General features: G+C 50.3%; 1 protein-coding gene across 1 annotated transcript in view; it reads right to left on the reverse strand.

Moving 5' to 3' along the window:
* Positions 1 to 27,193, reverse strand: part of Galnt2 (polypeptide N-acetylgalactosaminyltransferase 2) — a 133,199-nt gene extending 106,006 nt beyond the window's left edge. Inside the window, exon 1 of the mRNA XM_042686169.1 lies at positions 26,930 to 27,193. Coding sequence (XP_042542103.1) covers positions 26,930 to 27,052 — 123 coding nt within the window. The 5' untranslated portion in view covers positions 27,053 to 27,193. The remainder of the gene's footprint in view (positions 1 to 26,929) is intronic.
* Positions 27,194 to 27,649: the final 456 nt, after the last annotated feature.

The raw sequence follows: 27,649 nt of genomic DNA on the forward strand, positions 1-27,649 counted from the left end.
GGCTCTAGGCACAGGGTACACAGCCTAGGAAAGGAGACCTTAAGGCTTAGACCCTGGCTGGGGTTCTCCCACCTGTGGAAAAGATGGGCTCTCAGCTAAGACAGAAATGAGCAGGGCTCCTGCCACATCTTCATGTCTCTGGGGTCTGGAATTTGGGGACTCAGGCTTCTGGAAGGATTGTGTGATCAAAACGATGATGGCAGCACTTGTATGCAGTTAGCACCAAGCCAAGCCAAGGAAACATCATGCATGGTGCATGCAGAGCCATAAACATATTGCATGTGGAGCCATGGACACATCATGTGGGGGGGTGTAAAACCACGGACACATGACATGTGGTTCCTGTGGAACCATGGACATATCATGTGGGGTATGTGTGGAGCCAGGGACACATCATGCATGGTGTGTGTGTGTGTGTGTGTGTGTGTGTGTGTGTGTGTGTTTGTGTGTGTGTGTGGCCACAGACATATCATACATGGTGCGTGAGGCTATCCCTCCCCCTTCTAAGTCAGGAACTCGAACGAAGTCCACTGGCTGAGAAGATGGTGGCCATGTGACAAGGCTGTCCCTATGCAGACCTCAGTCATGAGCCATAAATCACAGCTATTTAAATGCTGGCTAGTTCCTCTGGTTGCAGGACCTTCTGTCACAATGTCCAGACAGGTTTCAACCCCAGCTGTACTAGGGGACCTGAGGCAAGGGCTCTGGACAGGCCTGCATGACTGTCCTCCAGGCCTCTCCCCACCCACGTGAGGGTGCAGAGCTCAGGTGGAGGGCACAGAGGGCCCGGACCCAGTGGATGGCCAGAGCCCCAGCCCAGGGGAAATCTGCTCCTCCAAACACAAACCTTTCTATCCAGGCCTAAGCCATATAAGAGTAACAGGGAGCCAGGTACTAGTGGCTCACACCTGTAACCTGTAACTAGCTACTCAGAGGGCTGAGATCTAAGGATCCCGGTTCCAAGCCAGTCAGGAAAGGAAAGTCTATGAGACTCTTGTATGGCTCAAGTGGTAGAGCACAGCCTTGAGCAAAAAAGCTAAGGGACAGTGCGTAGGGCCTGAGTTCAAGCCCTAGGACTAGCTCACATGCATACACACAAGGAACAGGTGTGTCCATCTTAAAAATGACCAGGGTAGAAAATGAGCATGTGAACAGTGCTACAGCAAGTAACCAAATTCAGGGAGAGAGAGGAAAAGCTCTAGACAGCACAGCACAGGTCACCTAAGTCAAGGGTACAAACCATTGCATCTTACCCACATGAATCTCCGCTTTCACATATACCATCCACATTTTTTATACACATCATTCTGCTGTCTCATCATATATATATATATATATAATCATATATATATATATCATTTTTCTTTCTCTGCATTTTACACACATATTTATTGTTTTCCAAAAATGAGGGAAATCCCTCCTAGGACAACATTTCAAGCCCACTTAAGTCCAAATCAACTGCTCTGTCAAAACTGTCCTTGTAGCTTCACAGACAAACCCTTTTTCCAGTGCTCAGCTAAACCCCTGTCAGTGGAGCCTGGATTCCTCACCTGAACAGGTCCAGGACACCATCTTCACACAAGCCAGTCAGGAAAGTAAGTCCATGAGACTCTTCTCTCCAATCAATCAGTTCTGTGAATGAGTCTGCTCATCCTACAACACAACCCCAGTCACCTCACAGTGGCGATATTCAACTCTGTGCACACTCACAAACCACAGGGCTCCAACTCTGGCCCTGCCACACAGCAAGGGGGTGAGTCAGAACCAGGGAAGAACCCAGGACCCTTAACTTACCCATGAGCCCTCCTGTAATGCAACCTTACCCTAGTCCTGGCACCCCAAAGATATTGCCAGACCCTGATTCTTTCTTCCCTCACCCTGGATTTTACTTTTAATATCTCAAGCCTAATGAACATCTTCCAGGAAGATTTTTAGCTTAATGATACACATAAACCAACCTCCAAAATTCCTGCTCCAACATAACATAAACCATGCTTACACCATACTTAAACTATGCTTCATCTTGAGTTCAAAAAGTGCTATAATTCTTTTTACAATCAGTAATTTACACATACCCATCTTTTGCAGCTAGAGCCTCTCCCAGTCTATATGCACAGTGGGTTTGCCCGTGGGGGACAAGTACCATCCGGGCCCATCATCATTCCTTACCTCCAACTCTGTAAGGCACTCATCACAGACTTCACATTTCAAGTTCCAACACTGTAGTCCTGCTAGGGGGAGACCTACTGAAGAGAATGTCTTGCGACCCCAGGTCCATCCCAAGGTTGGGTTCAGAGCCAGTTCCTCTCAAGAGCGCTGGCCAGAGCCACAACCAGTCCTTCAGACAATGCCAGCCTCACTGCAGGCCAGACCACAGGCCTTCACCTCATTGTGAACATACAAGATAACAACACTGTCCTTTCCACACACTGTGACTGGCATAAGGTGAGAGGATAAAAGGAACTGGTGCCCATGCCGCCCCATGTGAAGAAAAGCACTCAAGTCTCACAAGGGTGCTGACAAACTATGACACCACAGCCAGCTTCCTGCAGTTCAGCAGAGCCAGGGCAACTCCAGGAGGAAATGAGCAAGGAGAAGTGCAGCAACACACACATACTTGCTCCTACTCACGACACAGCAAACACTCTACAGGTATTCCTTGCTGGTTCATGGCCTGTCTCTTTCTACCTTTATAGCCCCCCCACCCCCCAATGTGAAGTGAAAGGACTGGATGAAAGCTAAGCACAAAACAAAGCTGAACAGAAAACAGAAGGTTCTGATGTCACAAGCTCAGGCCACAGGCCAAGCTACTGGCACCTGCAGGATCTCAGTGCCCCGGCAACCTATTTCTCTCCAGTTCTTGCCCCCAATCCAGAACATCAATGTATTTCATGACCCACTGCACCCAACCTGGAAGCTGTTTCAAAGCTTTCCATTTCAGATGCTGTACAGTTAGGAGGCAAGGAACCATGGTCCTCTGACTGGAGGGACACTGACCTGAGGCCGCCAGCTGGTTCTGAAATCTTTTCCACAATGACAGAAAAGGGGTCCTCTAGACTTCTCTGCTTAAATCTCCCAGAAGATGAGATTTTGGTTTTCTAGACAGTAGTTTCACTGAGGTAGGGAGAGAAACGCAGCCAAATTATACCAAATAAAGCCAGAGATGACTTCACCCCTACCCCATGCCCTCCTGTGCCCATTCTCACAGGCTTGGTTGGTAGACTGAGTATCTTCACCTACAGGCATAAGGAGAGATTTAATCAGCTCATTCGCGCTTTAAAGTGAAGTTACTGGGGATGAGGGAGTGTCAGCATTCTAGTGGGACAAAGGACTCAAGACCAGTATGCTATGTGCTACCATTCTAACCAGAAAAGGGGTCACAAGTAGCCAAGCTGGGCTGTCACAGTAGATGCTGTCAGGCTAACTAGATGAGGGACCCTATTGGCCACACTAGACACTGTCACTCCAACTGGATGCAGAGAGTTTGTCACAAGAAGTCCATATAAACTAATGTCAGATTTAGGTAGATTCCCATCTACCTGTAGATTCCCATCTACCTGCAGTAATACTTTCCTATCCTCCCAACAGGACCCCTGGGAGCAGCCACATCTGCCAAAACCTCACCCAGAAAAGAAGCCCAGATTCTGTGTTTATTATTCTTTTGGGCTTCTAATTGCAGACACACCCTACTGGAAGACTGGCCTAAAGCTGTGGTTCTTCTGAGGAGTTCTGAGGCAGAACTCCTTTTACTGCTCCATTCCTGCCTACACCCGAGAGTCCCAGCCCACATGTCAGGGCCTGCCAGTGGCCAATGTGACAGCAGGAGCCAGAAGGGCACTGAAGATGGCCGAGTAGACAGGTCTGACTTGCCCTCATAAGGCTGTCTCTGGTTTTCTTGGTCCTGACTTTAAAAGGAGAGTGAAGCTTGTTTTTCAGGGAGGAAGGTACTTTTAAAAGCTACCTGAGGGCTGAGAAGGTGGCTCAGTGGTAGAGTGCTTGCTTTGCATGCATGAGGTCCTGGGTTTGATTCCTCAGCACCACATAAGCAAAAAGAAAAAAGCCAGAAGTGGTGCTGTGGCTCAAGTGGTAGAGCACTAGCCTTGAACTGAAGAGCTGAGGGACAGCGCCCAGGCCCAGAGTTCAGGCCCCACAACCGGACCTAAAATAAAAAAAAGCCACCTGAGTCTTGTAAGCACTTAGAACCTACCAGCACTTGAAATAGTCTCCTCTGATGCAGCAAATCCATCTTTACCTTTTACATGATACATGTGCTTACAAAGACAATCATGTCACTTCACCAGTGAAAACCTGGGGAAACAGGGCTGATTCGGGAAGTGAAGCCCTCACCCGGCCTCTGCCTTCTACCTGGCAAAGGGACAAAAATGAAGATAAAGATATTAGGCCCTAAATTTCTCCAAGACTGCTATTCTTACTAAACAGCAGTCTACTGAGATTCAACAACTGCTACATATCCCAAAGGAAAAGAAAAATTCTCAGGAGAAACATGAGTAGTATGCCTACAGAGGGACCACCCCCGATGTCACCTGATGCCATCATTAACACGTTCTTCTGGCCCAGAGCTTGGCTGGCCAAGGCCTGAAAGCTGCTAAGACCACAAGGATTGCATCAAGAACCTCTCATAGAGCCTAACAACGGCTCTGTTTCCTACTTGACAAACTGGAAAAACTCAACTTGAGTGGCTAGAGCCTCTTAGGTCTATGCACATACTCTTCCCCATGCACCGGGTGGGCAACTATGCAGGACAACAGACACAGGTGCCAGAGCCAGGAGAACCATAAAATCTAGAAGACAAAGTTCTTAGGCAAGTTGCCCAGGATTTCAGCTAAGTAAAACTGCTGCTAGGACTCAACTCTGTATTTTAGCCATTCACTGACAATTCATGGGCTTTCAGCTTTGTGCTACTGATGCAGCACTGGGAATGCATCTGCAGGTAATTTGCAGCCTTGGCCCCTAGAGGCATCTAGGCCCAGTGGGGAAAGAACATGTCATTAACTACTCACTTGTGAAGTGCAGGTGACATGAAACTCAGGTAAAGCAACTTCTAGACTGGGGCATCTCATAATCCTGTAGTACAGACAGGGCTCCTGAGTACCACATCAACCTTCCAGACTGATCCCTTCTGGGCTTGGTCATACTATGTGCAAAGCAAGTGTAACCACACCCCCCAGGGGAAGTGACAGACTTGCACTCATCTCTGCACTGTAGTGGAAAGAGGGATTCCTCCAGAATCAAAGCCCAAAATGCACAAACTGTCCATGGTAGACCTTCTGGAGGCAGGTGTGGTGGCTACAGATTGGTGCTGACTTGGCCGTGGCAATGTGACACACACTGTTTCCAAACCAGTCTCCCCAGCTGGCATTTCTCAGAATAGCATCTTGGACTGTGTGGAGAGCTTTGTCAGAGGAGCTGTGTAGCCTGGGTGGAGAGTCACAGAAGAGTGTGCATCAACAGTGCTTACACCTGACTCCCAAAGACATCTGACCAAGTGGGCATCTCAGGCCACATTGTCCACCCTGGGCTTCGGGTCCCTGAAACTGGTCAGAAACAGGAACAACCTGTGCATGCAAATGGCAACCAGAGAAAGGACCTCAAGGAAGCCAGTCTGGGCAGGTGACTCTAACATTCCAGGCCTCTGAGCAACTGCAAAACACACCATGTGCACATAATGTGTGCTTTGTAGAACTGCCAATGTCACAATGTGTAGGAGGCCAAAAGCCAGCTCTTCTAAGGAAAAAAAACATCTGAAAGTCTTGAAGCAGCATGATCCTGTGTGGACAGGAATATCTAAACTGGGCCCGCCAGTTCGGTGCAGAACTGCACCGTGTGCCCTATGGCTTGGGGTCTCCACACAACCTCCAGCTTTTTGTGGGCTGAATCCCCCTGGGCCTCATCTCACATCTTGGTCAGCCTCCAGCACCCAACCAGCACTCACTGGACACATTTCTAAAACCAGACACAAGGAATCTATGAACTATACAATTTGTACAGTTCATGTGGTCTAGGAAAGAATGCTACTCCTCAGTATGTAACGTGTACACTACAAAAACAGGTAAGTCAACAGAGGGAGGGGCAGAGGAGATAAGAAAGTCACTCCAGTGACTAGGGAATCTGCAAGATTCAGATACAGCTTTAATACTTATAACTACTGGGTAAGGTGGTTCACACACTAGCTACTCATGAGACTGGCAGTTCAAAGCCAGCTCAGACAGAAAAGTCTGTGGGTCTCTTATCCACAACTAAGCACCAAAAAGCCAGAAGTAGAGGTGTATCTCAAGTGGTAGAGCCCTCACTTTGGGCAAATAAGCTGAGGGGCAGCACGTAGGCTGCCTTAAGTTCAAGCCCCAGGACTGGCATATACGTATGCATGTGTGCATACACACACACACGTACACGTACACATACACACACAAACCCTCATAACCTCACATAGTTCCATTACAGTTCAAGCCAGGGCTAATAGACATTTGATGTTTCTACAAGAAATTAAGTCATGGGCTGGGAAGGTGGCTCAGTGGTAGAGAGCTTGCCTTGCATGCATGAGGCCCTGGGTTCAATTCCTCAGCACCACATAAGCAGAAAAGGCCAAAAGTGGCACTGTGGCTCAAGTGGTAGAGCGCTAGCCTTGAGCTGAAGAGCTGAGGGACAGTGCCCAGGCCCAGAGTTCAGCCCCCACGACCGGAAAAAAAAAAAAAAAAAGAAATTAAGTCATACCAAACCACTGTAATTGTTTACAGAATACAAATAAAAAATCAGAATGTATTTATTAATTAATTAGAATCAATCATCTAGTTATCTGGTGCCAACTACAAATATTTATACACTTCTTTTTGCAAAGCACAATCCTATATACTGACTCATTTTGATTCTCCAATCCAAAGTACAATTAGTTGTATTATAACTACTTTATAAAAGCCAAATCTGAAGACTTAGAATATATGTTGTCCCAAACTGCTAACCAGTTAAGTATTAATGATGTAAGTGCAATTCTTCACCAAGAAAAACTATTCTAAGTATCTAAAGATATCAAATGTATATTTCAACAATTTATTTCAATGCTAAAAAAACATAAAGAACAGCAAGGACCAACATCCTAATCAAAGGAATGAACAAGTAACCTGGTGCACCCATACCTTAATACTCATCTTTAACGAGGAAGGAGACTCTGACATACAAGAATCTTGAGGATGCTGCATTGTGAAATGAGCCAGATGCTGTGTGATTCCACAAGTAGAGGTACTAAGAATGCCAAATACAAAAGACAAATAGGCAAAGGTGCGCCAGGGACTCAGGAAGGAGGGGCAATTAGTGAGGAAGAGGACAAGCTTCCTTTGGGAAGAGGTTGTTGCTGATGGTTGTACAGCAATGTGACTGCGCTTGATCTCACTGAGCTGCACACTTAAAGATGGTTAAAGCCAGGTATTGGTGGCTCACATCTACAGTCTTAACTCCTCAAGAGGCTGAGACCAGTAGAGATGTGGCTCTGTTGGCAGAGTGCCAAACTTGGGCAACAATGCTAAAGAATAGTTCCCTGCCCCTGAGTTCAAATGTCTGTTCCAGGGGGAAAAAAGAAAAGACTAAGGAAAGAAATTCCATTACACATATTTTACCAAAATGTACTTTTTACAAATGGAGATTTTAAAAAGTGAGGAAGTGCATTCAGTGTGAACAAATAGGTGATTCTGATGCCAAAACTGGTTATCTTCTAGCTGGTGGCTCATGCCTATAATTCTAGCTACTCAGGAGGCTGAGATCTGAGAGTCTTAAGTTTGAAGCCAGCTAGAGCAACAAAGCTGACAGATTCTTATCTTGAACCAGCAAAAAGCTGGAAGTGGAGGTGAGGCTCACGTGGTAGAGTAAGTGCCAACCTTGAGCAAAAAAGGCCAGTGAGACACAAGGTCCTGGCCTCCAGCTCCAGGAATGTTTGAGGTTTTGGTTTTGGGGGGTTTTTTTGGAGGGGGGGTGGTATTTTTGTTGTTACTGAACTTACCTATTCCCCTGGATCTGAATTTTTGTTGAATAAACTTTTCTCTTTTTTTTTTCACTATTTATTTACACTCCTCCCCAAAAACTACCTATAGAGCAATTTAGGGTGATCCTGAGTCTCAGGACAAATTTAAAAACATGGGAGTGAGCCAGCAATGGGAGAGCCATTCTGTCTGCTTCTGAACAAACCTTTCAGACTTCAGGCAAGGTATTAGTGGCTCTGCGGGAAACAGGATGCAGTCACCTTCTGTCACTGAGGGAGCTATCCCCAACAAGAGGCTAGGGGCCTCCTGTGACTCAAACAAACCCAAAGAAAAAGCGACTTCTAGGTTCAGGCCCAGAATCAATCACGACCAAGTACCAAACTGTGTCTGAGCAGAGATCAATGAGATGACAAGGAGCATATTTGCTGGGGGCACTAGTTCTCTACCTGTGTCCAGGACAAGGATAGGCAGGGGTAGAGACAGAACTAATCATAAACTGAGAGGCCAAGGGTGGATTGCTCATGGAGATCAAGTGCTGATTCATGAAAGTTCTTGGGGAAGGAGGAGATAGAGGAGCAGGGCCCCCAACAGAGTCCTGCCCTCCACATTCCCCTGATAAGATGTTCTATTAACAAATACAATTCAATCACTTAAGCAGATGACTAAGCTGGGCTGATAAGGCTGCTTTAGTCATAATTACCATAGATAAGTGCTTGTTAATATTTCAGCTCAGTAATTAGACCCTTTTTAAAAGGGAAATGTTTCTCTCATGGCTCTACCTAACCTGGCTGCTAGAATGAGAAGACAAAGGCAGGTGATTTACTATCCTTCAGCCCAAAGCACCCAAGCAGCTTTCTGGTAGTGAGAAGAACCAAGGGCAGTTCCTGTTGCTATGAGAGCTGAACAAGCTTCTGGTTCTACAACCTGGGCCACAAATGCATTATCAATATATCCACATGTGTGTGCGCTTGCGCGTACACACGCACGCACACACGCACACGTGCACACACACACGATGCCCAGTGCCAGTGCATATACCCACATGTGCACACACACGGTGCCCAGTGCCAGCACATATACCCACATGTGCACACACGGTGCCCAGTGCCAGCACACATACCACATGTGACACACAAGGTGCCCAGTGCCAGCACATATACCCACATATGCACACACACACATACACATACACACACACACACACACACACAAGGTGCCCAGTGCAGGCACATATACCCACATGTGAAGATACACAAGGTGCCCAGTGCCAGAACATACCCACATGTGCAGACACACAAGGGGCCCAATGCCAGCACACAAACCCACATGTACACACACACATACAAGGTGTCCAGTGCCAGCACATATACCACATGTGAATACACACACAAGGTACCCAGTGCCAGCACATATACCCACATGTGAACACACACAAGGTGCCCAGGACCAGTGCATATACCACATGTGAACACACACAAGGTGCTCAGTGCCAGCACATATACCACATGTGAACACACACAAGGTGCCCAGTGCCAGCACATATACCCACATGTACACACATATACAAGGTGCCCAGTGCCAGCACATATTCCCACATGTGAAGACACACAAGGTGCCCAATTCCAGCACACATACCCACATGTACACACACATATACAAGTTGTCCAGTGCCAGCACATATACCACATGTGAATATACACAAGGTGCCCAGTGCCAGCACATATACCCACATGTGAACACACAAGGTGCCCAGGGCCAATGCATATACCACATGTGAATACACACAAGGTGCCCAGTACCAGCACATATACCACATGTGAACACATACAAGGTGTCCAGTGCCAGCACATATACCACATGTGAATACACACACAAGGTGTCCAGTGCCAGTGCATATACCACATGTGCACACACACAAAAGGTGGTACAGCAAGCAGCTCAGGAACTATTTCTGCAGGAAGCCCTCTCCAAATACAGGGGCTTAAACAAGTCCTTACATGTCCTCTAAGTACCTTGCACTGGACAAACCGGGCATGAGGTCTTAGCCTCTTCCACACAGACTTGCCCTCCAAGGCCTGCACAGGGCTTCCTTCTTCAGCAGAACAATGGGATGGGACAGCTTGGCTCCAGACAGCAAAGACAAGACACACAGGCTCAGTGCCACATCTACAGCATTGTAGTCTGTCTTTCACTGGATGGGACCAGATGAATGGAGGCACCAAGTGAGAAGTATGCAGGTATAAAGGGAGGAGAAAATGCCAGGCTGAAGCTGGAGCCCACCTGCCACAGAGGATCACAGGGTCACCATCTCCAAGGCCAGTCAACCCTCAAGGAAGGTCCTCATCAAACCCACCTGGGACTGGACCCAGAACTGGACATCATTTCCCAGAGTCTACATCACAGATAATTAATGTAAGCCAGGCCAGGAGCTAAGTGAACAGAATCCGCACTCTAACCTACCACTGCCACCAGTGCCCCAAAGCACCACTGTGTTGTACCTGTTCTCAGAGCCTGTGGGGTTTCTAGAAAGACTCGATGTGTGGACTGGTACAGCTCACACATCAGACACTCTGCTGGATGGCATCTCCAAAGTCCACTCATGCCACAGACGGACAGGCTCAAACCCTGGTCTACAGACTCCTACCCACATTCGGTGCCAGCTCTCTGCTCCACAAACACACACAGGGCCAGGCTCTGGCAGCCTCTGAATCTCAGTACACACAGGGTTTTACCTGCAGGGCATCACATGTCCTCATCACCTCATGAGGAACTCTGACCACACTAACATAGTTAAGGATCCAAATTGAAATTTGCTTCCTGCCTGCAAAAATGGAAGGTCACCATCCCCTGGTTGTCCATGTACATGAACAAACACACAAACTTACATGCATAAAAAGCAAATGCTGTTCCTCATCTAATAGTAAATGCAGAGGCTAAGGCTTAGAAAGGAAAGTTTACAAGCCTGTGTACAGTCCAGGATTGCTCACCAAAGCCCACTATCCTAGCTCCACTTTGTGCCACCCTAAGAATCCAGAGGCAGTACTGGGGACAGAGCTCATGGCTTCTGCACTTCATCCTGTCCAGGGAAATGGAAGAGTAAAGTAAAAGAGACATAAAGCACACCTCACTTTAGTCCCTTTTATATGCCCAAAGTCCCCAGGAAGCTCATGAAGCCTTCCTGGGTGACTGAGGCAGGGCCTAACTCCAGCGAGGAGTAGCTCTGGGTATAGACTTCTTAGCCACCAGCCTGTGTTTATCTGCACCTGGCTTTGCTAGTTGCCCTCGTGGACATTAACTAGTTATGTTCCATGACTTTTAGGTTAGAATCCACTATATTCTTACCAAGTTTGAAGGCTAACAAAATGTCTTCCCAAGGAAATGCTTCATTTTTATCACAAAATAAGAAATGTACAGCCCACCCTGAATTCTCTCTAGCTTTGGACATTATATACAACCCTGTGTTTAACTGGCCAGTGTCAAATGACATGTGAATGCACAAGTGGGTCCTGTAGACCCTCAGGCTCCTCATCAGGAACCTATCAAGCTAGATTATATGGAGCACTGACCGAACAAAAGGGAAATACCTGACCAAGAACCACCCAAGTGGGTGCTGGGAAGATGGCTCAATGGTAGAGTGCTTGCCTTGCATGCATGAGGCCCTGGGTTCCATTCCTCAGCACCACAGAAGCAGAAAAAGCCAGAAGTGGCACTGTGGCTCAAGTGGTAGAGCGCTAGCCTTGAGCTGAAGAGCTGAGGGACAGCGCCCAGGCCCAGAGTTTAGGCCCCATGACTGACAAAAAAGAAAAGAAAAAAAAGTACAACCCAAGTGCTCTATGCTTCTTCTCCATCACTGATAGTTTTTGTCTACTTCTTCCTCTTTATCTACTCTCCCTGTCCTAACCCTCACCCCTAAAATTACACAGCCCTACAGTTTTAAAATCTTCAACATATCTGTATTTACACAATATACACACTTTTTCTAATAAACTGGCTAAATCTTTTTAGGAATATATAGAAGCTTAAAAATACAGTAGCAACCATCTACAGCTCCATTAACAGACAGTAACTGTGGGGCTAAGATTGGAAATGCCACCCTCTAAAAATAAAGCCAGAAGGACCAGCAGAATGAATGCTGTTAGCCTGCTGCAATGACGCTTCTAGGGCACGGATCAATCCTGCTGAGCACTTAGGGATGTGGCTGATGAGAAGAGAATGTCCCGTGGAGAAACATACCTGCAACCTTCTCAGGGCGTCCTAAGAGCTCCAGGAACATCAGGGGAACTTTGACTTAATCAAGCATGATCCACCAACCACAAAGTATTCTTGTTCACTGATTGCAGCAGTGTTGTAAGGTACGTGGCAGGAATCAATCAGATCCACTCAGGATCTGGAGCCTATGCAAACTGTCCAACACAGAAGCATTCACGTAAATTCATCAGCAACCAGGTAACTGTCAGAGGCATCAGAGAGCCGGCTTCCTCCAGAGGCAGAGAAGGTGGGGAGAGAAGGAGGAAGGGAAGGAAGGAAGGAAGGAGGAGGATGACTGTGCTTATGGGCCTCTGCAGCAGAGAGCAGAGACCCTTAGTGCAGACACCTGAGTCCCCAGAGGGGACTACTGCTCAGCTAGTGCTGGTACTTCAAGGGATAAGGACCATGATCAGCCAGTGCTAGGAAAATGGCAGCCAGATGGAGGACAAAACAGGACCACATTTGGCCTCCGTCTTACTAGTCCCTCTCCAAATCTCTATGGTGGAGTCAGGCAGAGGGGTGTGGCAATGCTAGAGGCAGCCTGCTCCACATCCCTGCAGGTACAGACTCTTTGGGGTTGAGACTCCGATATGATAAACTGCATACCAGATTGGAAAAAAGAGTATCCATCGCTACCCAAGGAAGGAGGTACTGATTCTACATAAAGATCCCCAGAACTGAGAGGTGACAAAAACAAACCTACAGAAGATGTATCTGCTCACCTAACCATGCTGCGGGCTACTGAGAATTTACCCCCAAGTCAAGGGCCTCTCAGAGGCCATCTTACCAGTCAAAAGTTATCTCTCAGTCAGCAATACCACACAGCTCTGACCCCTGCAAACCCCAATCCCTGACCAATAACAGTAGGAGAACTGAGTGAGAACCCCGAGCACAGTGTCTCGGTCTGAAGCAGCCTGAGGTCCTCTCACCACAGTTCTGACCACCAGTAATGAGCACGCTAAAAACACAACAGGTCCCTTGAAGCAAATACTCATGGAAGCCACCACTATTTCTATAAATACGCCACATTCACCATGAAGACGCGGCTTGCTCGTTCAGGCCCACTTGCATTTCCTAAACTGACCATTTCCCCCAACAGAGGAATTGCTAAGGCCAAGGGCCATCGGGACCTCCATACTTCATCCCACCTCTCGGTCCCGCTCTTCTAAGCAGTCAACAACTACAGGGAATGCAGACGCTGGGGGTGAGAGCATCACCCCTGCAGGCATATGCTGTTTGTGCAGAGGCTGTGCAGGGCAACGCTCCACCAGAAGTACTGCCTGACTGGGGCTAGCATCTCCAAGGAGGAATCGCCTCAAGTCCTCAGGAGTTTTTCATTGGGAACTACATCCACCACATCATGATTACAGGCACTCAATATAACTCCAGAGAAATGCTTTAGGAGGCTGTTAGGAAAAAGAGAAAATGTAACTCATTGGTAAGGATGCAACAAAACTGGAACCTTTGCCCAATATTAGTGGAAATTAAGATGGTGCAACTTGCTGTAGAAAACAGGATGGCAGTTCCTACACATAATGAAAGTAGAATTACCAGGATACCTCATTCCACTCAATTCATGCCCAAAGGATCGGAAAACAGGGTCTCAAGAGATCTGCACATGCATGTCTATAGCAGCATTATCACAAGAGCAAAAAATGGAAACAACTCAGCTGTCAATCAACGGGTAAACAACAAACAAACAAGACTTATATCCACACAATAGAATTCATCCCTAAAAAAAAGAAGGAAATCTTGCTATATGCTAAAGGGATAAACCTCAAAGACACTGGGCAAAATTAAACAAGTCACGAAAGGACAAACATGGTACAACTTGTTATATCTGATTCCTCAAGTGATTACTCATCAGAATGGAAAACTGAATGGGGACTAGTCAACCTGCAATGGGACCCTTCCTTCTGTAAAAGTTACCTCCATGCCTAAGATCTCGAAGAGGGAGAATGTACAGTGAAGCAAAGTCCCTCAATACACAGAGAAGGATCTCTCCCCCACTCCGCCCCCCAGCCTTTTTTTGTGTGTCCCAGTTACTGGTGCTTAAACTCAGGGGTTCAAGTGTTCACAAAGCGTTTTCACTTAAAGCTGGTTGGTACTCTACCACTTAAGCAACACTTCCACTTCTAGAATTTCTTGGATTTGTCTGTCCAAGCTAGCTGTGACTCAATCTTCATCTCATCCTAGGACTACATGTAATTAGGACACGTAACTAGGACTACATGTGTCAGTCACCAGTGTCTGGTGAGAATGACTTCTTTCAGTTGCTTTCCTCAGAGGCCAGTATAAACCAGAGGTGGCAAAGTCTCTGTGGGTCTTCCTCCCTTCTTGCCATTCATGGACGCATTTCCATCCCAGCCCATGCCACCTTGCTCCCTGGCTAAAGGATTTGCAGAGCCCTTGCATCCAGCCCGGTGACAGTTGCCACTATCTCTTCTCCTGGTTGAAATTACTCCAGATGCCCTCTGCCAAGGGGCCTTGATTACATGTATCTACAAACTCACTCATGATCAAGGATATTCTCTAGGATATTCCTAAGAATATCAAGTTTCCAATCAAAAGCCTTCACTTGTTCTCTGCATTCCACAAAGGTAGACAGAGCCCTTCAACACATTTCTACCCTTAACTCAGGAAGCCAGCTCCATAGTGCCCACAAACCGCCAGCACTGCTCTTGGCATGCAGCATCCAGCCTAAGGAGGAGCACTGGCTGGGCATGAACCTAGGAAGCTCTAAGTAGAGCCTTGGACACATCTCTAGCATTTCGATGTAACTCCATCTCCATTCTGTCTGAGAACCCTAGAAGTTTGGCCTACTAAGTCAGCGGCACAAAAACAATTCTATAGAGGGTCAGTCAAGACACAACATTAATCAGTCAACAGGAGGGCCCAAAGTCCTGTATGTAATGAATAAAAGACATTCAAGGGCCTGATCCAGGGGCTAGCAGTGCACCCCACATAGCTGAACATGTCTGCACCATCTCCACACTCCTGAGGCATGACAGGCACTTCTACCTATGAAAGCCCAAGGATTTAGGGGTTAAATGACAAACAGCCAAAATGGCAATGTGGCATTTCTGGACAAAAGTTGATGCTGTCTCCCCTAATTCCTCCTGCTGCACCTGGAGAAAAGCCAGCACCTGGAAACGATGCAACTGTCATGCCTGACTGGCCGTGAGGACCAAGCGTGCGGAATCCTGTGAGGACCAGCTGAGGACCAAGCATGCGGAGTCCAGTGAGGACCAGATGGAACTCTAAAGAGCAGCATTAGTCCAGTGTGAAAAGCAAAACTGACAGACCCCAGTAAGTGGAGCAGACTCCGCGCCCCTCCCACCCCGCCCTGCCCCCAGCAAGCACAGTCCCTTAGCTCAAGCACAAGTCAAAGGGCACACACAAAGGCCATGGAACACACTTAGGTCCACACAGTCATAGCTAGTCCCAATCTGTCCAGATATATAGTGTGAAAACATAGGCCTCTACTACCATTCACTCAAGAAATGGTGTCCACCTCTCAACTCCCCCTGAGCATTGTTTGACAGCAAAGGCTGTTTCCTAAAGGACGGATCCATGCTTCCAAATTAAACATTTTAACATGGAGTAGGCTTTAGAGGCTCAGGTGGCCTTTAAAAGTCCTGCAGCTCCTGTTCTGCCCCACCAGCCAAGCCAGCACTCTAGCATGTATGTTCCTATGTAGGGATTCCTAACTGTGTACTGAACACCAGCCAGCTTTCCACACTTTGTCCACTGTTCCTATGTGTGACAAGCTCTGAGAGGGACTGACAACTACCACACTCCAGATGCTCTTCCAGCTCTGCCCTGCAAGGAGTCAAGAGAGGAACTGGAGGTGATGATGGCATGGGGGAAAGAAACGAAGAGTGGGAGAGCTCAGGGGGAGACCGGCTCGTGGGGCCTGGATGTCTAGGGAACCTGGAGGGGATGAAAGCCAGACATACAGTGACCACCCCACCAGCACCCTCAGCTGCCCCTACCGCTGGGCCCACTCTGCTCCACAGTGCCTCTAGGAGCATCCGCTGCACTTGGACTCATTACAGCACTCTAAAATGGAACCTCAATTTTTCCTTTGATGAGAACAAGGGTCTTCCTAGATTCAAGGTAAGGCCAGAAAGAGGGGGAGACAGAAAGAAATGAAAGGTAAGAAGGGAACCACCCACCCAGGGATGCTGAGTGTGCCAGCCCTGCTCCCAGCATCCCACACTGGGGCAGAGGGGTCAACCCCAACAAGTCCCCAGCATGTCTGCTCTCACCATCCCACCGGGGCAGAAGATCAAGCCAGAGCTGCAGGGTAAGGGAAGTAGTACAGAAGCAGCAGTAGGAGGGGTCTCCTGTGCCTCCTTGGTATCCGCCTGTCAGCCTACTGACGCCCAACATACCCTCCAAGAAGACAAAGTCCCAGAGCCACCCAGGAGCATTGCCAGGCCTCATGCCAGTCATCATCACTAAATGACGAGGCTTTTCCAGATAATTCCTCCTAAAATCATCAGAGGTGCAGCTATTAATCTGCAGTGTAGGAAGTCATCTTCACACCGAGATCTCTGACACAACAAGGCCTCAGGCCTTGCAGGGGACTTGTTGCTGCCACCATTGCTACTTTGTCTTCTCTGTCACTCTCCTACAAGCCAGAATTCAACTAATGAATCTAAAAGAATGTTTACCAATTAAAAGCTTGGGGAGAAGTTTTTCAAATAACATGCTAAGTTCAGATAATAATGGCTCAAGATGTTGAGAAACCAACTGTCAGAGTTTAACTATCAATTATATATATAGCAACACAGTTATAGACTACATCTTGATGTTACTTTTTTTTTTTTTTTTTTTTTGTCGGTCATGGGGCTTGAACTCTGGACCTGGGCGCTGTCCCTCAGCTCTTCAGCTCAAGGCAAGCGCTCTACCACTTGAGCTACAGCGCCACTTCCGGTTTTCTGGTGGTTTTATTGGAGATAGGAGTCTCACGGTCTGTCCTGCCCGTGCTGGCTTTGAACCGCAATCCTCAGATCTCAGCCTCCTGAGTAGCTAGGATTACAGGCGTGAGCCACCAGCGCCCGGCTGATGTTACTTTTCAAAGAACAAGAAATAAAGGATAGGATGGAAAGGGCTCAAGCTACAGGCATCAGACCAGGGGTAAACATCAGGCAGCTCACCAAGCTAGCTGGCTGGAATGCTGACCCCTTCTTGGCTGTTTCCTCGCCTACAGGAGGAGCAAGGATGCAGGAGTCCCGCCACTGTGGAGGCTGAGATTGGTGAAGGAGGAGGTCCTGCTACTAGGGAGAACAAGACTAGTGCAGGAGGAGGTCCTGCTGCTGTGGAGAACAACACTGGTAGAGGAGGAGGTCCCACCACTGTGGAGCCCATGGGTCTCTAGTCCCTACATCAGTACCTCCCCACTACTCACCACTAGCTGCTGCCACCACCTCAGCACTGGCTGTGTGTTACTCAGAGCACTTCACACGTCACTGTGCTCCCCATGAGAGATAGTGAAGCAGCCACAGAGGTGATTATGTGACTTGCCTGAGGCCACAGCACTGCCCAGGAAGCCAGAATTCACACCCAAGCAGCCTGGCAAGCGCCCAGACCCAGCCCCTGCACTCTATGCCCTCAATCCCACACCTTCCCCACAGAGATGCCCTAGGGCCAACTGTGTCATTGAGAGTTGCTATGCACAGCTCCCAGCTGTCAGGACACAAAACCAGGAAGAAGCAAAGCTGTCTGCCATCCTCTGGCAATGGAGCCTACCACCAGCACCAGTACCTTAGTGGCCTGGTGGCAAGGCAACCACTTGGAAACTATGAGGAATTCCCTGCAGGGCCTGAGGTCAGACTCAGCCTGGGTTCTGCACTTGGGATTTCTGCAGACAGGGTCATCCCTGAATGCACAGCACTAATGAGCTCTATGCTTCCAAACAAACATGACACCCCTGGGAAGGAGGCTGGCACCTCCCAACACTTGGATTAAAGAAAAAGGAAGCACAGTCTCCCATCATCAGATATGCCTTTTTGGGCCACTGCAGGCAAACAAAGCCATGTGCTCTTCACCACCTATTAGGAAAGAAAACTCTTTAAAATAAATGACTGATGCAATGATGACAGATCCAAGTCCTATTTATCCCCAGGGTGGGAGAACCTATCTGTGCTGCTCTCCTTTGTAAGACAAAGGACATCTGATTCAAGTCTTCCTGGGCAAACACAGACACCAGACACACACAGAGTGCTCTCTAACAACACGGTTGCACCAAGTCCCCACCTGCCCCTACCAACCATCTGAGAAGCCTACTCATGATGCCGGGCCTTGGGTCTGGAGTTCAGACCACCCAGGAACCCAGACTGTTCCACTCCAAGCTCCCAACTTCCTTTAAGCCTACATCAGCAGTTTGGATGAAGATGAAGTAAATGATAACTGGTCCCTAATCATCACCTTCCAGGTCTGGAGCTGTGGCTCTGCATCCACAGAAGGGAGCCTGCTATTTGGACCTCAATGGTCAGGGACAGGATGGAAAGCCAGGGAGCCAGGGTAGGCTCCCAGTAGCTAGTAGAACATTCAACCTCCAGCACAGCTCTGCTACAGTATCACCTTCAGGGGAGACCTGGTACCAGAGGATCTGCCAGAAACTGCATTGGGAACATAGAATGAACACCTACCTGACATCTCGTCTGAGAATCTGGGTAAGTGGGCAATAACTCTAAGCCTTCCAAACATGCAGCCATGAGGATGAGAGAAAACCCTGTGCAATGCCAGACTGTGACCGGGCACACCAGAAATGCCAGAAATATGTAATTGTGTGTATGCCCAGCAGCTCTCCGAAACTACTCTTTATATGACTCCAGGAATAGAAGTGGTCCAAGGCTGACATTCACATTCAAAGGAGTCAGTTTTCTGACAAAGGCACAGGGGCTATCACTGGCTCCCATGCAGCTGAGGACAGGAAGGGTCACCACTGGCTGGTTCTGAGCTGCCTGCCACAGTTTATCACAGAAATTGAGATGCATCTCCCAATGGTACCTGAAGATGCTGTAGACAAGGGCCATGATGTATCATCTCCAACTCAAACATGTAACTCTGCAGCAAGTATGTCACTGATTTAGAAAAAACCCTCAAACAAATCCCTAGAAACAAATCATATGGGGCAGGACAGATGTTGACTTGGGCCTCTTCAGGTCATGGGCTAGCCAACTACATAACTGACCAGCTGTCTAATGGGTCCAGAAAGAGCCAATAGCCGTTAGTGCTTTTATGGTTTTTCCTGAGAAAGGCTACACTGCCAAAAGCTCTTGGTGGCCCAGTGGACAACTGTTTGAGAAGCAGGAAAACATGACTCAGAGCAGTTCAACTCTGAAAAGTTTTAGGAACATCTTACCCAATGTATTCCACTTTTCTTTTTCCTTTTTTTTCTATTTTTCTATGCACAGAGTAATATATGGAAAAATCAATGTCTAATTAAGTCTGAAAGAGCTCTTTCAATAAGCAGAAAATAAAAATGTTAGCTGATAAGAAACCATTGTGATCTGGTTCAATGGAGAGCGTTTTTTCCCTTTCCTAGTGGTACATAAAATAAGAGTATTTTATCAAATGACATCTGAGTTCATAAAAATGAAATAATCAGAAGGAGAGACACGATGACACTAGTGATGACCAAAATAGAGCTGAGAAGGCACACAGCCGTGGAGCTCACCAGCTAGGACAAGCAGGGTGGGAGTGAGAGAGGTCACAAAGCAAAGGTTCAACATCTGGGTCAAAGGAAAGGCCTGGAGGTGAGAAGCACAGGGACAGAGGGACATCAATGCATCTACACTGGGCAGTGAGCCAAGCACCACGGCCACTATACAACCACCAGTGCAGGTGTCTTCACTTACCCTAATCTTAACAGCAGTGTGCTTAATTTAGGGGCGACTCCAAACACAGGTCTTCAATTTACTCCAACTTCTCAAGCTTCCACAAGGCAATCAGCTGGGAAAGTAGACCTTTACTGAAGCTGTAGCTTTTCTAGAGCAGCTCAGCCCAGAATTGGCCTTGGAAGCAAATAAGAAACCTCAACAGCATCCCTGGCTCAGGCCAAGATGCCTCTGGCCACCACATGGACGTTCTATGAGTTGCCAGCCTCTGAGAACATAGCTGGATACTCACCTGGCACCATCTGGCCCAAGAGCTCCCACTGACCCCCTCCCTTAGCAACCACACTCACAAGCCATAGCTCATATCACTTCCCACAAACACCTCAGATCATAGAGCTTGGATGTAATCCACTGCCAACAACTACCTCTCCAAAGTGGGAGAGAGAGGGAATACTGCAGGCTCTAACTTCTGGCTTCCCAAAGGCAAAACATTATTGTCACAGCACTACTGAGCATGTATGACTCCAGGTCACAGCACTGCTGGGCATGCGTGGCTCCAGGTCACAGCACTGCTGAGCACATGTGGCTTCAAGTCACAGCACTACTGAGCACAGGTGGCTCCAGGTCACAGTACTACTCAGCACACGTGGCTCTAGGTCACAACATTACTCAGCATGCGTGGCTCCAGGTCACAACATTACTGAGCACACATGGCTCCAGGTCACAACATTACTCAGCACACATGGCTCTAGGTCACAACATTACTCAGCACGCGTGGCTCCAGGTCACAGCACTACTGAGCACAGGTGGCTCTAGGTCACAGTACTACTCAGCACACATGGCTCCAGGTCACAGCACTGCTGAGCACACGTGGCTCCAGGTCACAACATTACTGAGCACACGTGGCTCCAGGTCGCAGCACTACTGAGCACAGGTGGCTCCAGGTCACAGCACTACTCAGCACACGTGGCTCCAGGTCACAGCACTACTCAGCACACGTGGCTCTAGGTCACAGCACTACTCAGCACACATGGCTCCAGGTCACAACATTACTGAGCACACGTGGCTCCAGGTCACAGCACTACTGAGCACAGGTGGCTCCAGGTCACAGCACTACTCAGCACACGTGGCTCCAGGTCACAGCACTGCTCAGCACACGTGGCTCCAGGTCACAGCACTGCTGAGCACTAGTGGCTCCAGGTCACAGCACTACTCAGCACACGTGGCTCCAGGTCACAGCACTACTCAGCACACGTGGCTCCAGGTCACAGCACTACTGAGCACACGTGGCTCTAGGTCACAACATTACTCAGCACGCGTGGCTCCAGGTCACAGCACTACTGAGCACAGGTGGCTCCAGGTCACAGCACTGCTCAGCACACGTGGCTCCAGGTCACAGCACTGCTCAGCACACGTGGCTCCAGGTCACAGCACTGCTGAGCACGAGTGGCTCCAGGTCACAGCACTACTCAGCACACGTGGCTCCAGGTCACAACATTACTCAGCACACATGGCTCCAGGTCACAGCACTGCTGAGCACACATGGCTCCAGATCACAGCACTACTGAGCACGTGTGGCTCCAGGTCACAGCACTACTGAGCACGTGTGGCTCCAGGGTGCCTTCCAGACATCCCAACAGCACACTGGATAGGAGCACTGCCCAAACAAGAGGGGCCTGGGAAGCCTAGGGGATGACAGCTATGCCCTCAACTACAGCTGTCTCTGCAGCCCAGCAGATTTTCTCCACCTTCTTGCCTGTTTTTTCAGCTTCTTCATTGGTACTGTGGGAAAGATACAGAGATGCTCTGGAGAGCAGGGAGTCAATCTGTAAAATTCCTTTAAAGCCACAATGCCATGCGAACATGTATTACATTTAAAATAGTAAAAGTCACATGATTCCTCACTGGGGTCTGTCAACCACACAGCAGCAGTTTCCTTCTGAGAATTTCTAAACACACAGGCACAAGCAGAAGAACAACCAATAGTGCTTTCAGTAGGTGCAGTCAATTCTGTATTCCACACATACTCAGCAACGTTTGGTTTGACTCAAGGAGCTCTCCTGAAATGTCAAAGACCATCCAACAGAGCCTCCACAAGAGAAACTGCCCAGTCATAAGATATCACCTGGGCTAGATTTGAGAAACCCCAAACTAGGGCAACTACTGTCTCTAAGTGTCCAGTCTCTGCCAAAACGCAAATCTCAATTTGGGTTCTAGAAACCTAGTAATTCCCTAGAAAAGCCACTCTTCCCTGAGAGGGACAGGAGGCTGCTAGCCCTGTGGGAACAGGCAGCAGCAGGAGAGGCTGAGGTGAGAGGGCCCACTGGTGCGGTGCTCCTGGAGTAGAACCTCATGTACTCCAAAGATCTGCCAGGCCACAAGTGACGGGACATAGCCTGCCCAGGCAGCCACCCTCCAGGTTAGTCACCAAGGATAGAGGACTCCTGCAACTGGAAGGCTGCAAAAGCTCTTTAATTACAGGCCTATGAGGGAGACTCTATGTAACACAGGGTTTGTTTTTTCTAGATCCAGCCCAGATGAATCACTGGTCTACATTTCAGCATGCTAAGGAACCTGATCTCTACAAAATGACATATGTTTCCCAAGCCCACACTACTGGATGTGACTAAGTGCAAAAACAAAAAGCATTTTACACCACACTGAGGCTGGACAGTCACCTGCCCAGCTCAAGAACTGAGACAGGGAGGCCTAGCAGCAAAGGTCGATCGATGCTGTGGCCTGATATTTATATCCTGAGAATGGGTACATGTCTACAGAGAAGGGTCAGGGAGGCTTAACTAAGCCACACATTCCTGGCCCCTCCTCACAAGGAGTTAATCCTGAAGATCACACACAGGCCAAAGGTTGAGAGCATTCATCCCGAGAGCACAGGTCAACCTGCCCTCTGAGGGCAAGGTTGTCAGTTGGTAAGTCTGCTCGTTCAGTGCATCTAGAGTAACTGTTCTGTGAGTACAGTGACCCACCAAGTCCCCCTGTCCTGGAAACCATTCAGATGTGCATGGGGAGGTAGTGAGGAGTTCCTCCTCCTCAAGAGAGCACCATGCAGAAGCCAGAGACCGCCACCATGGGATGACAACTCCTAGCAGTAATGATTTGCTCAGGGAAAGGTGTCTTTCAGGTTAAGGGTGAGGCCCTAACCTCTTTGGAGGTAGGCTGCTGCAAGGGAACACACACCTGTCCCAACTCCTATACCTGGCACAGAAGCAGGTCCGGAGCCACCCAGGTGGTTCACCCTTAGCTGCTGACCTTGAAAATGGGTGCCAAGGAGAGAAAAGGGAGGTGGAGCATGGGAGTTCTGGGAGTTGAAGAGAGTGAACAGAAGGACCTCTGTGGCCTGCCCTTGGAGCTCCTGGGACTGGCTCCCCAAGGAGAAAGGAATAACTACCTACCCCAGGGGAGTGAGTGGCCTGGTCAAGGCTGAAGGCCTCCTCTGTGGATCCTGCTGGGCCACCAGGACACTTAGCAGCTTCTTTCTAGGAGTACCTTCCCCAACCTCCACCAGAGCCTCCAGCTCTGCCCAGGCAACCTGACACCACCTCTTCACCTCTGCATACTATGGACCCGGGACAACAGCCTCAGCCCATCTGATGCTGACATCATTCTAAGGGACTCCTCCACAAAGACCTGAGAGAGAGACAGCAATTAGAAACCACGTCCTGTGCATGTCTTCCCCCAGCTATTCTGCTGGCCACCTCTAAATACCTCTTTATCCATCCAAGAGCCATCTTTCTCCCAACCCAGAGCAAGGCTGGAGAGACAAGAGAGGGTCTGAAGCCTGGGAAAACCCTGACCAGTTTCCAGGGCCTCCCACCCTACCCTGCAGTGTGACCGCCATGCAGGCAGAGCAGGCTGACCCCACACCAGGGTACAGCAGCTTCTTTTTCACTTTTGTTGGAAGGCCCAGGGCTGAACACTTATTCTGTTTACAATCTGTTTCTATTGTATCTGAGTACCGGCAGGCAGCCACCACAGATCTAGCCAACAGGGAGCTTTATTTTCCTTAAAAAGAGAGGCCCAAGTGGCCTCTGACCAACTAGGCCACAGGATGTACCCTACTGTCTTCCCACCCTACTTCAGCTTCCGACTGCCAATGAACTTTCTCTGGGCTGCAAACTGATCGCAGGTGGAAGGGACTGGCAGCCCCTTCCCCACTCCTAGTCTACTCACAGCACTACTCTGGACTTGATACCCAGGTGGAAGTCTTATGTTGGCCTCAGGCATGTGCCTTCCAGCAATTTCAAAAACTCCTTCTGAGAAGGAAAACCAGGAGACGGAGGGAACCCAGAGCCTCCCCCCAGGACGCCCTGCTTCAGCACATCCACCAGTGCCCCACCACTGTGGACTTTATCCCAAAGGCAAGCTCCACGCCACACCCACTTTCTCTACTGACAGCCAACGGGAACTCCCTGTGACACCACAGCTGGGCACAGAGCTAGAAGAGGTGCCGGGACAACATTCCAAAAGTCAGTTGCATGTGGCATTCAAGGCTCACTGCACAAGCCACAAAGGAACCGATCGGTTCAGTCTCAGAAATACAAACAAGAGATAAGAGGGTCCAGTTTTCCAGAATACAAAACAACACATGGGACTCCTGGTTTATTCTATTCTCTGGAGTTTGTAGGCTTTTCTCATTCCATTTTCCCCACTCAAACTCCTCCATTCAGACCCCAAAGCAAGGGCACAGCATCCCAGAAGAACAATGACAATGGGCCTACACCAAGGATGTAGGAAGCAAGGGCAAAGGGTATACAGACTGTCAGCAACACTCACTGTTTGCCCACTGGAAACCCTTCCTTTGTACCCCAGACAGCTACACTGAAGCCAACAGAGATGCTCTCACAGGCAGCTCTATCCAAGGCCCCAGGGAAACTTAACGTGATTAAATTTTTAAAGCATTTAAGATGCTCAAAGGAAAGGCAACCTTGAAGTGCAAATTATCAATTTAAGAAAGAGTAAAATAAAGGGGGTGCCTATACAAATGTAAATGAAATGTAATTTTAAACAATGGCATGCATAAATTGCTTTAAAACACACACTCAGCAACACCGGTGAGAGGAGTTTTCTGGCAAATACTGGGGGTCTGTGTGCAGCAGTCCCTCCTCAGTTCACTAAATCTACAATCCCAGGTGAGCTGAATTTTTGGGTTAGGCCAAACAGAAAATTACAGTTCAGAGATGAGTTACTTAACAGGCAGGACACACAGAGGGGCCAGGCTGGGCTGCTGAAGCAGCAGAAATCCTAGCACAGATTTCTCAGACAATCCCCCAAAGCATGACACAGAAGCCTGGTGCTCATGAAAACAGTCTCGTCCATGAATATGGACTAGCGCCCAAACCTGAGCAGTACAGAAAACAAGAAACCTAAGTCCTTACATCTGAAAAACTAAAGTGCTTACATTCTGATTTTACATTCATACCCCACTCTTTTTACATCCTTATTTTACAAGCTAAACAAGCCAAATGTATTCCTTTATCATGATGAATTCAATGTGGAAAGACTTCTAGTGTCTAAACCCATGGAAACAATCCAGAAAGGGAGATGAAACAGATTAGGAATTCTAGGTGGGGTTCTATTCACCTCCTCTAGCAGCTGGGCGTTAAGCCCTCTACATTTTATTTCTCTCGGAGTCTACCTCACCAGATTAATGGGACTTCTACAATTTCAAAAGCTACTGCGTTCACACACCTCTTCCTCCACCGAGAAACGAAGCCAATCCAAGGGCTCACCCACGGAACAGAACCCTGTCACCAGTTGTTCAACTACCCACTTTTCCTACCTGGTCACAGGGAGTCCTTGGATCTTTTTTTTAAGGTAAAGATCACTCCTGACAGGTGTCTGAAGACTTTCCCGGGAGACTCCCAGCCAGCTTAAAGTCCGGGGACGGAGCGTCCACCCGGCCTCCTGCCACACCTGCCCCCACCTAAGCACGTGGGTCCCCGGCTTGCTTTTCTTTGTGTGACAGGCAGAAAGTTTCGCCAGGCTGCACCCACTGGGCAGCCGCCTCACGGGTCCCGGGCTGGGCCGGGGACCGGGTCGGGGGAAGCACCATGTGCGCAAGCCGTTGGGTTTCCGGACATTGCTGCCTCGGGCGCGGGTCACGGAGCAGCAGGGGCCTCACACGCGTGGAAACCTGAGGACCCGGCCAGCCGCCGCGAGCGCAAGCCAGGCCAGCGGGGCTGCTCTTCGTGGAGTGAGTTCGGGACTCCTCCGAGCCTCCTCCACCACCCTCCTCCCCCGGGCTCCAGAGGCCGGTCCGTCCGTGCCCCCGGGCGCCCCGGGTCCCCACGCCCGGGCCCGGGGAACTCCCACTTCCCGGGCCGGCGGAGCCCTGGCGGCGGCGGCCCCGGTCTGGAAATGACAGCCTCGCCCCCGCCGCGGGGAAGCCGGCCGCACCGCGCGACCCGGGCGGCGAGCGCGCGGGAGCCAGGCCGGACCTCGCCGCGTGCCCCGCGCGCTCCTCACCCCGCGGCGCCCGGCCCTGAGACGCGGGCCGCGCCGCGGGCCCCGTGGGGCCGCGCGGACAGCGGCGGGGATAGCGCCCGCGGGTTGGCGGAGCGCGGCGCGGGGCTCCGGCGCTCGCCCGGCCCGGGCCGTCCTCGACCCCGTCTCCGTCCCCGAGCCAGAGCCGGGGGCCCGGCCCGCCGGAGCCTGGGGCGCCGCCGGGGTCCGCGGCCGCCGCCCCCGAGCGGCTAAGGAGAAACTTGGACACGCGAGCGGGCGGCCGCCCCCGCCGGGCCCCGCCGCACGGAACTCCGCCGCGGGACGGCCAGCGAGGCCCGGCCGGTGCCCCGGCCCCGCGCCCGCAGGCCGCGCGCCTCTCACCTTCCTGGCGGCGCCGCCCGCGCCCGCGGCCAGCGCGGAGCCGCCCCCCGAGTACATGTAGTAGGCGATGCCCAGCACCCACAGTAGGGCGAAGCACAGCAGCATCCGCGAGCGCCGCCGCATCCTCCCTCTCGGCGCGGCCGCGGGAGCGCAGCCTGGCCGGCGCGGCGGGCGGGCGGGCGGGCGCGGGACAGGACGGGGCGGGGGCGCGGGGGCGCGGCGACGCGGGAGGACGCGGCGGCGGGCGGGCGGCGCTCGCGCCCGGCAGGAAGCGACGGCCCCGGCGGCGGGGTCAGGGAGCAAAGGGCGACCAATCGGAGCCGGGAGGCGGGGCCCGCGCGGGGCGGGGCCGCGTCTCCATGGCAGCGGCGCCCCCGTGAGTGGCAGGTGGCCGCCGCGAGGGCGCGCCTGGTCCCGGGCGCGCTCTGCGCGTCCGGCGGAGCTGCCCGACGGCCCGGGCTCCCGCGGGGCGGCCCGGGGTACGGGGGCGGGGAGGTGGGACCGGGCGTAAGCTGGGGAGCTCGGCCCGCACGCCGGCCCGGGCTCCCCGCGAGCCCGCCGGCGCCACGCCCCGGCCGCCCTGCGGGCTCCGCTGACCTCCAGGCCGAGGCGGGACCCGGGAAGGCGGCGTCGGGGCCCGCGGCGCTCGCGCAGCCCAGCGGGGCATTTCCCCGGATGCCCTCTGGAAGAAGCGGCGGACCGGGCCTCCGAGGGACGCAG

This window comes from Dipodomys spectabilis, unplaced genomic scaffold (genome assembly GCF_019054845.1).
Source record: "Dipodomys spectabilis isolate Male_0828 unplaced genomic scaffold, ASM1905484v1 ptg000096l, whole genome shotgun sequence".
Taxonomy (NCBI): domain Eukaryota; kingdom Metazoa; phylum Chordata; class Mammalia; order Rodentia; family Heteromyidae; genus Dipodomys; species Dipodomys spectabilis.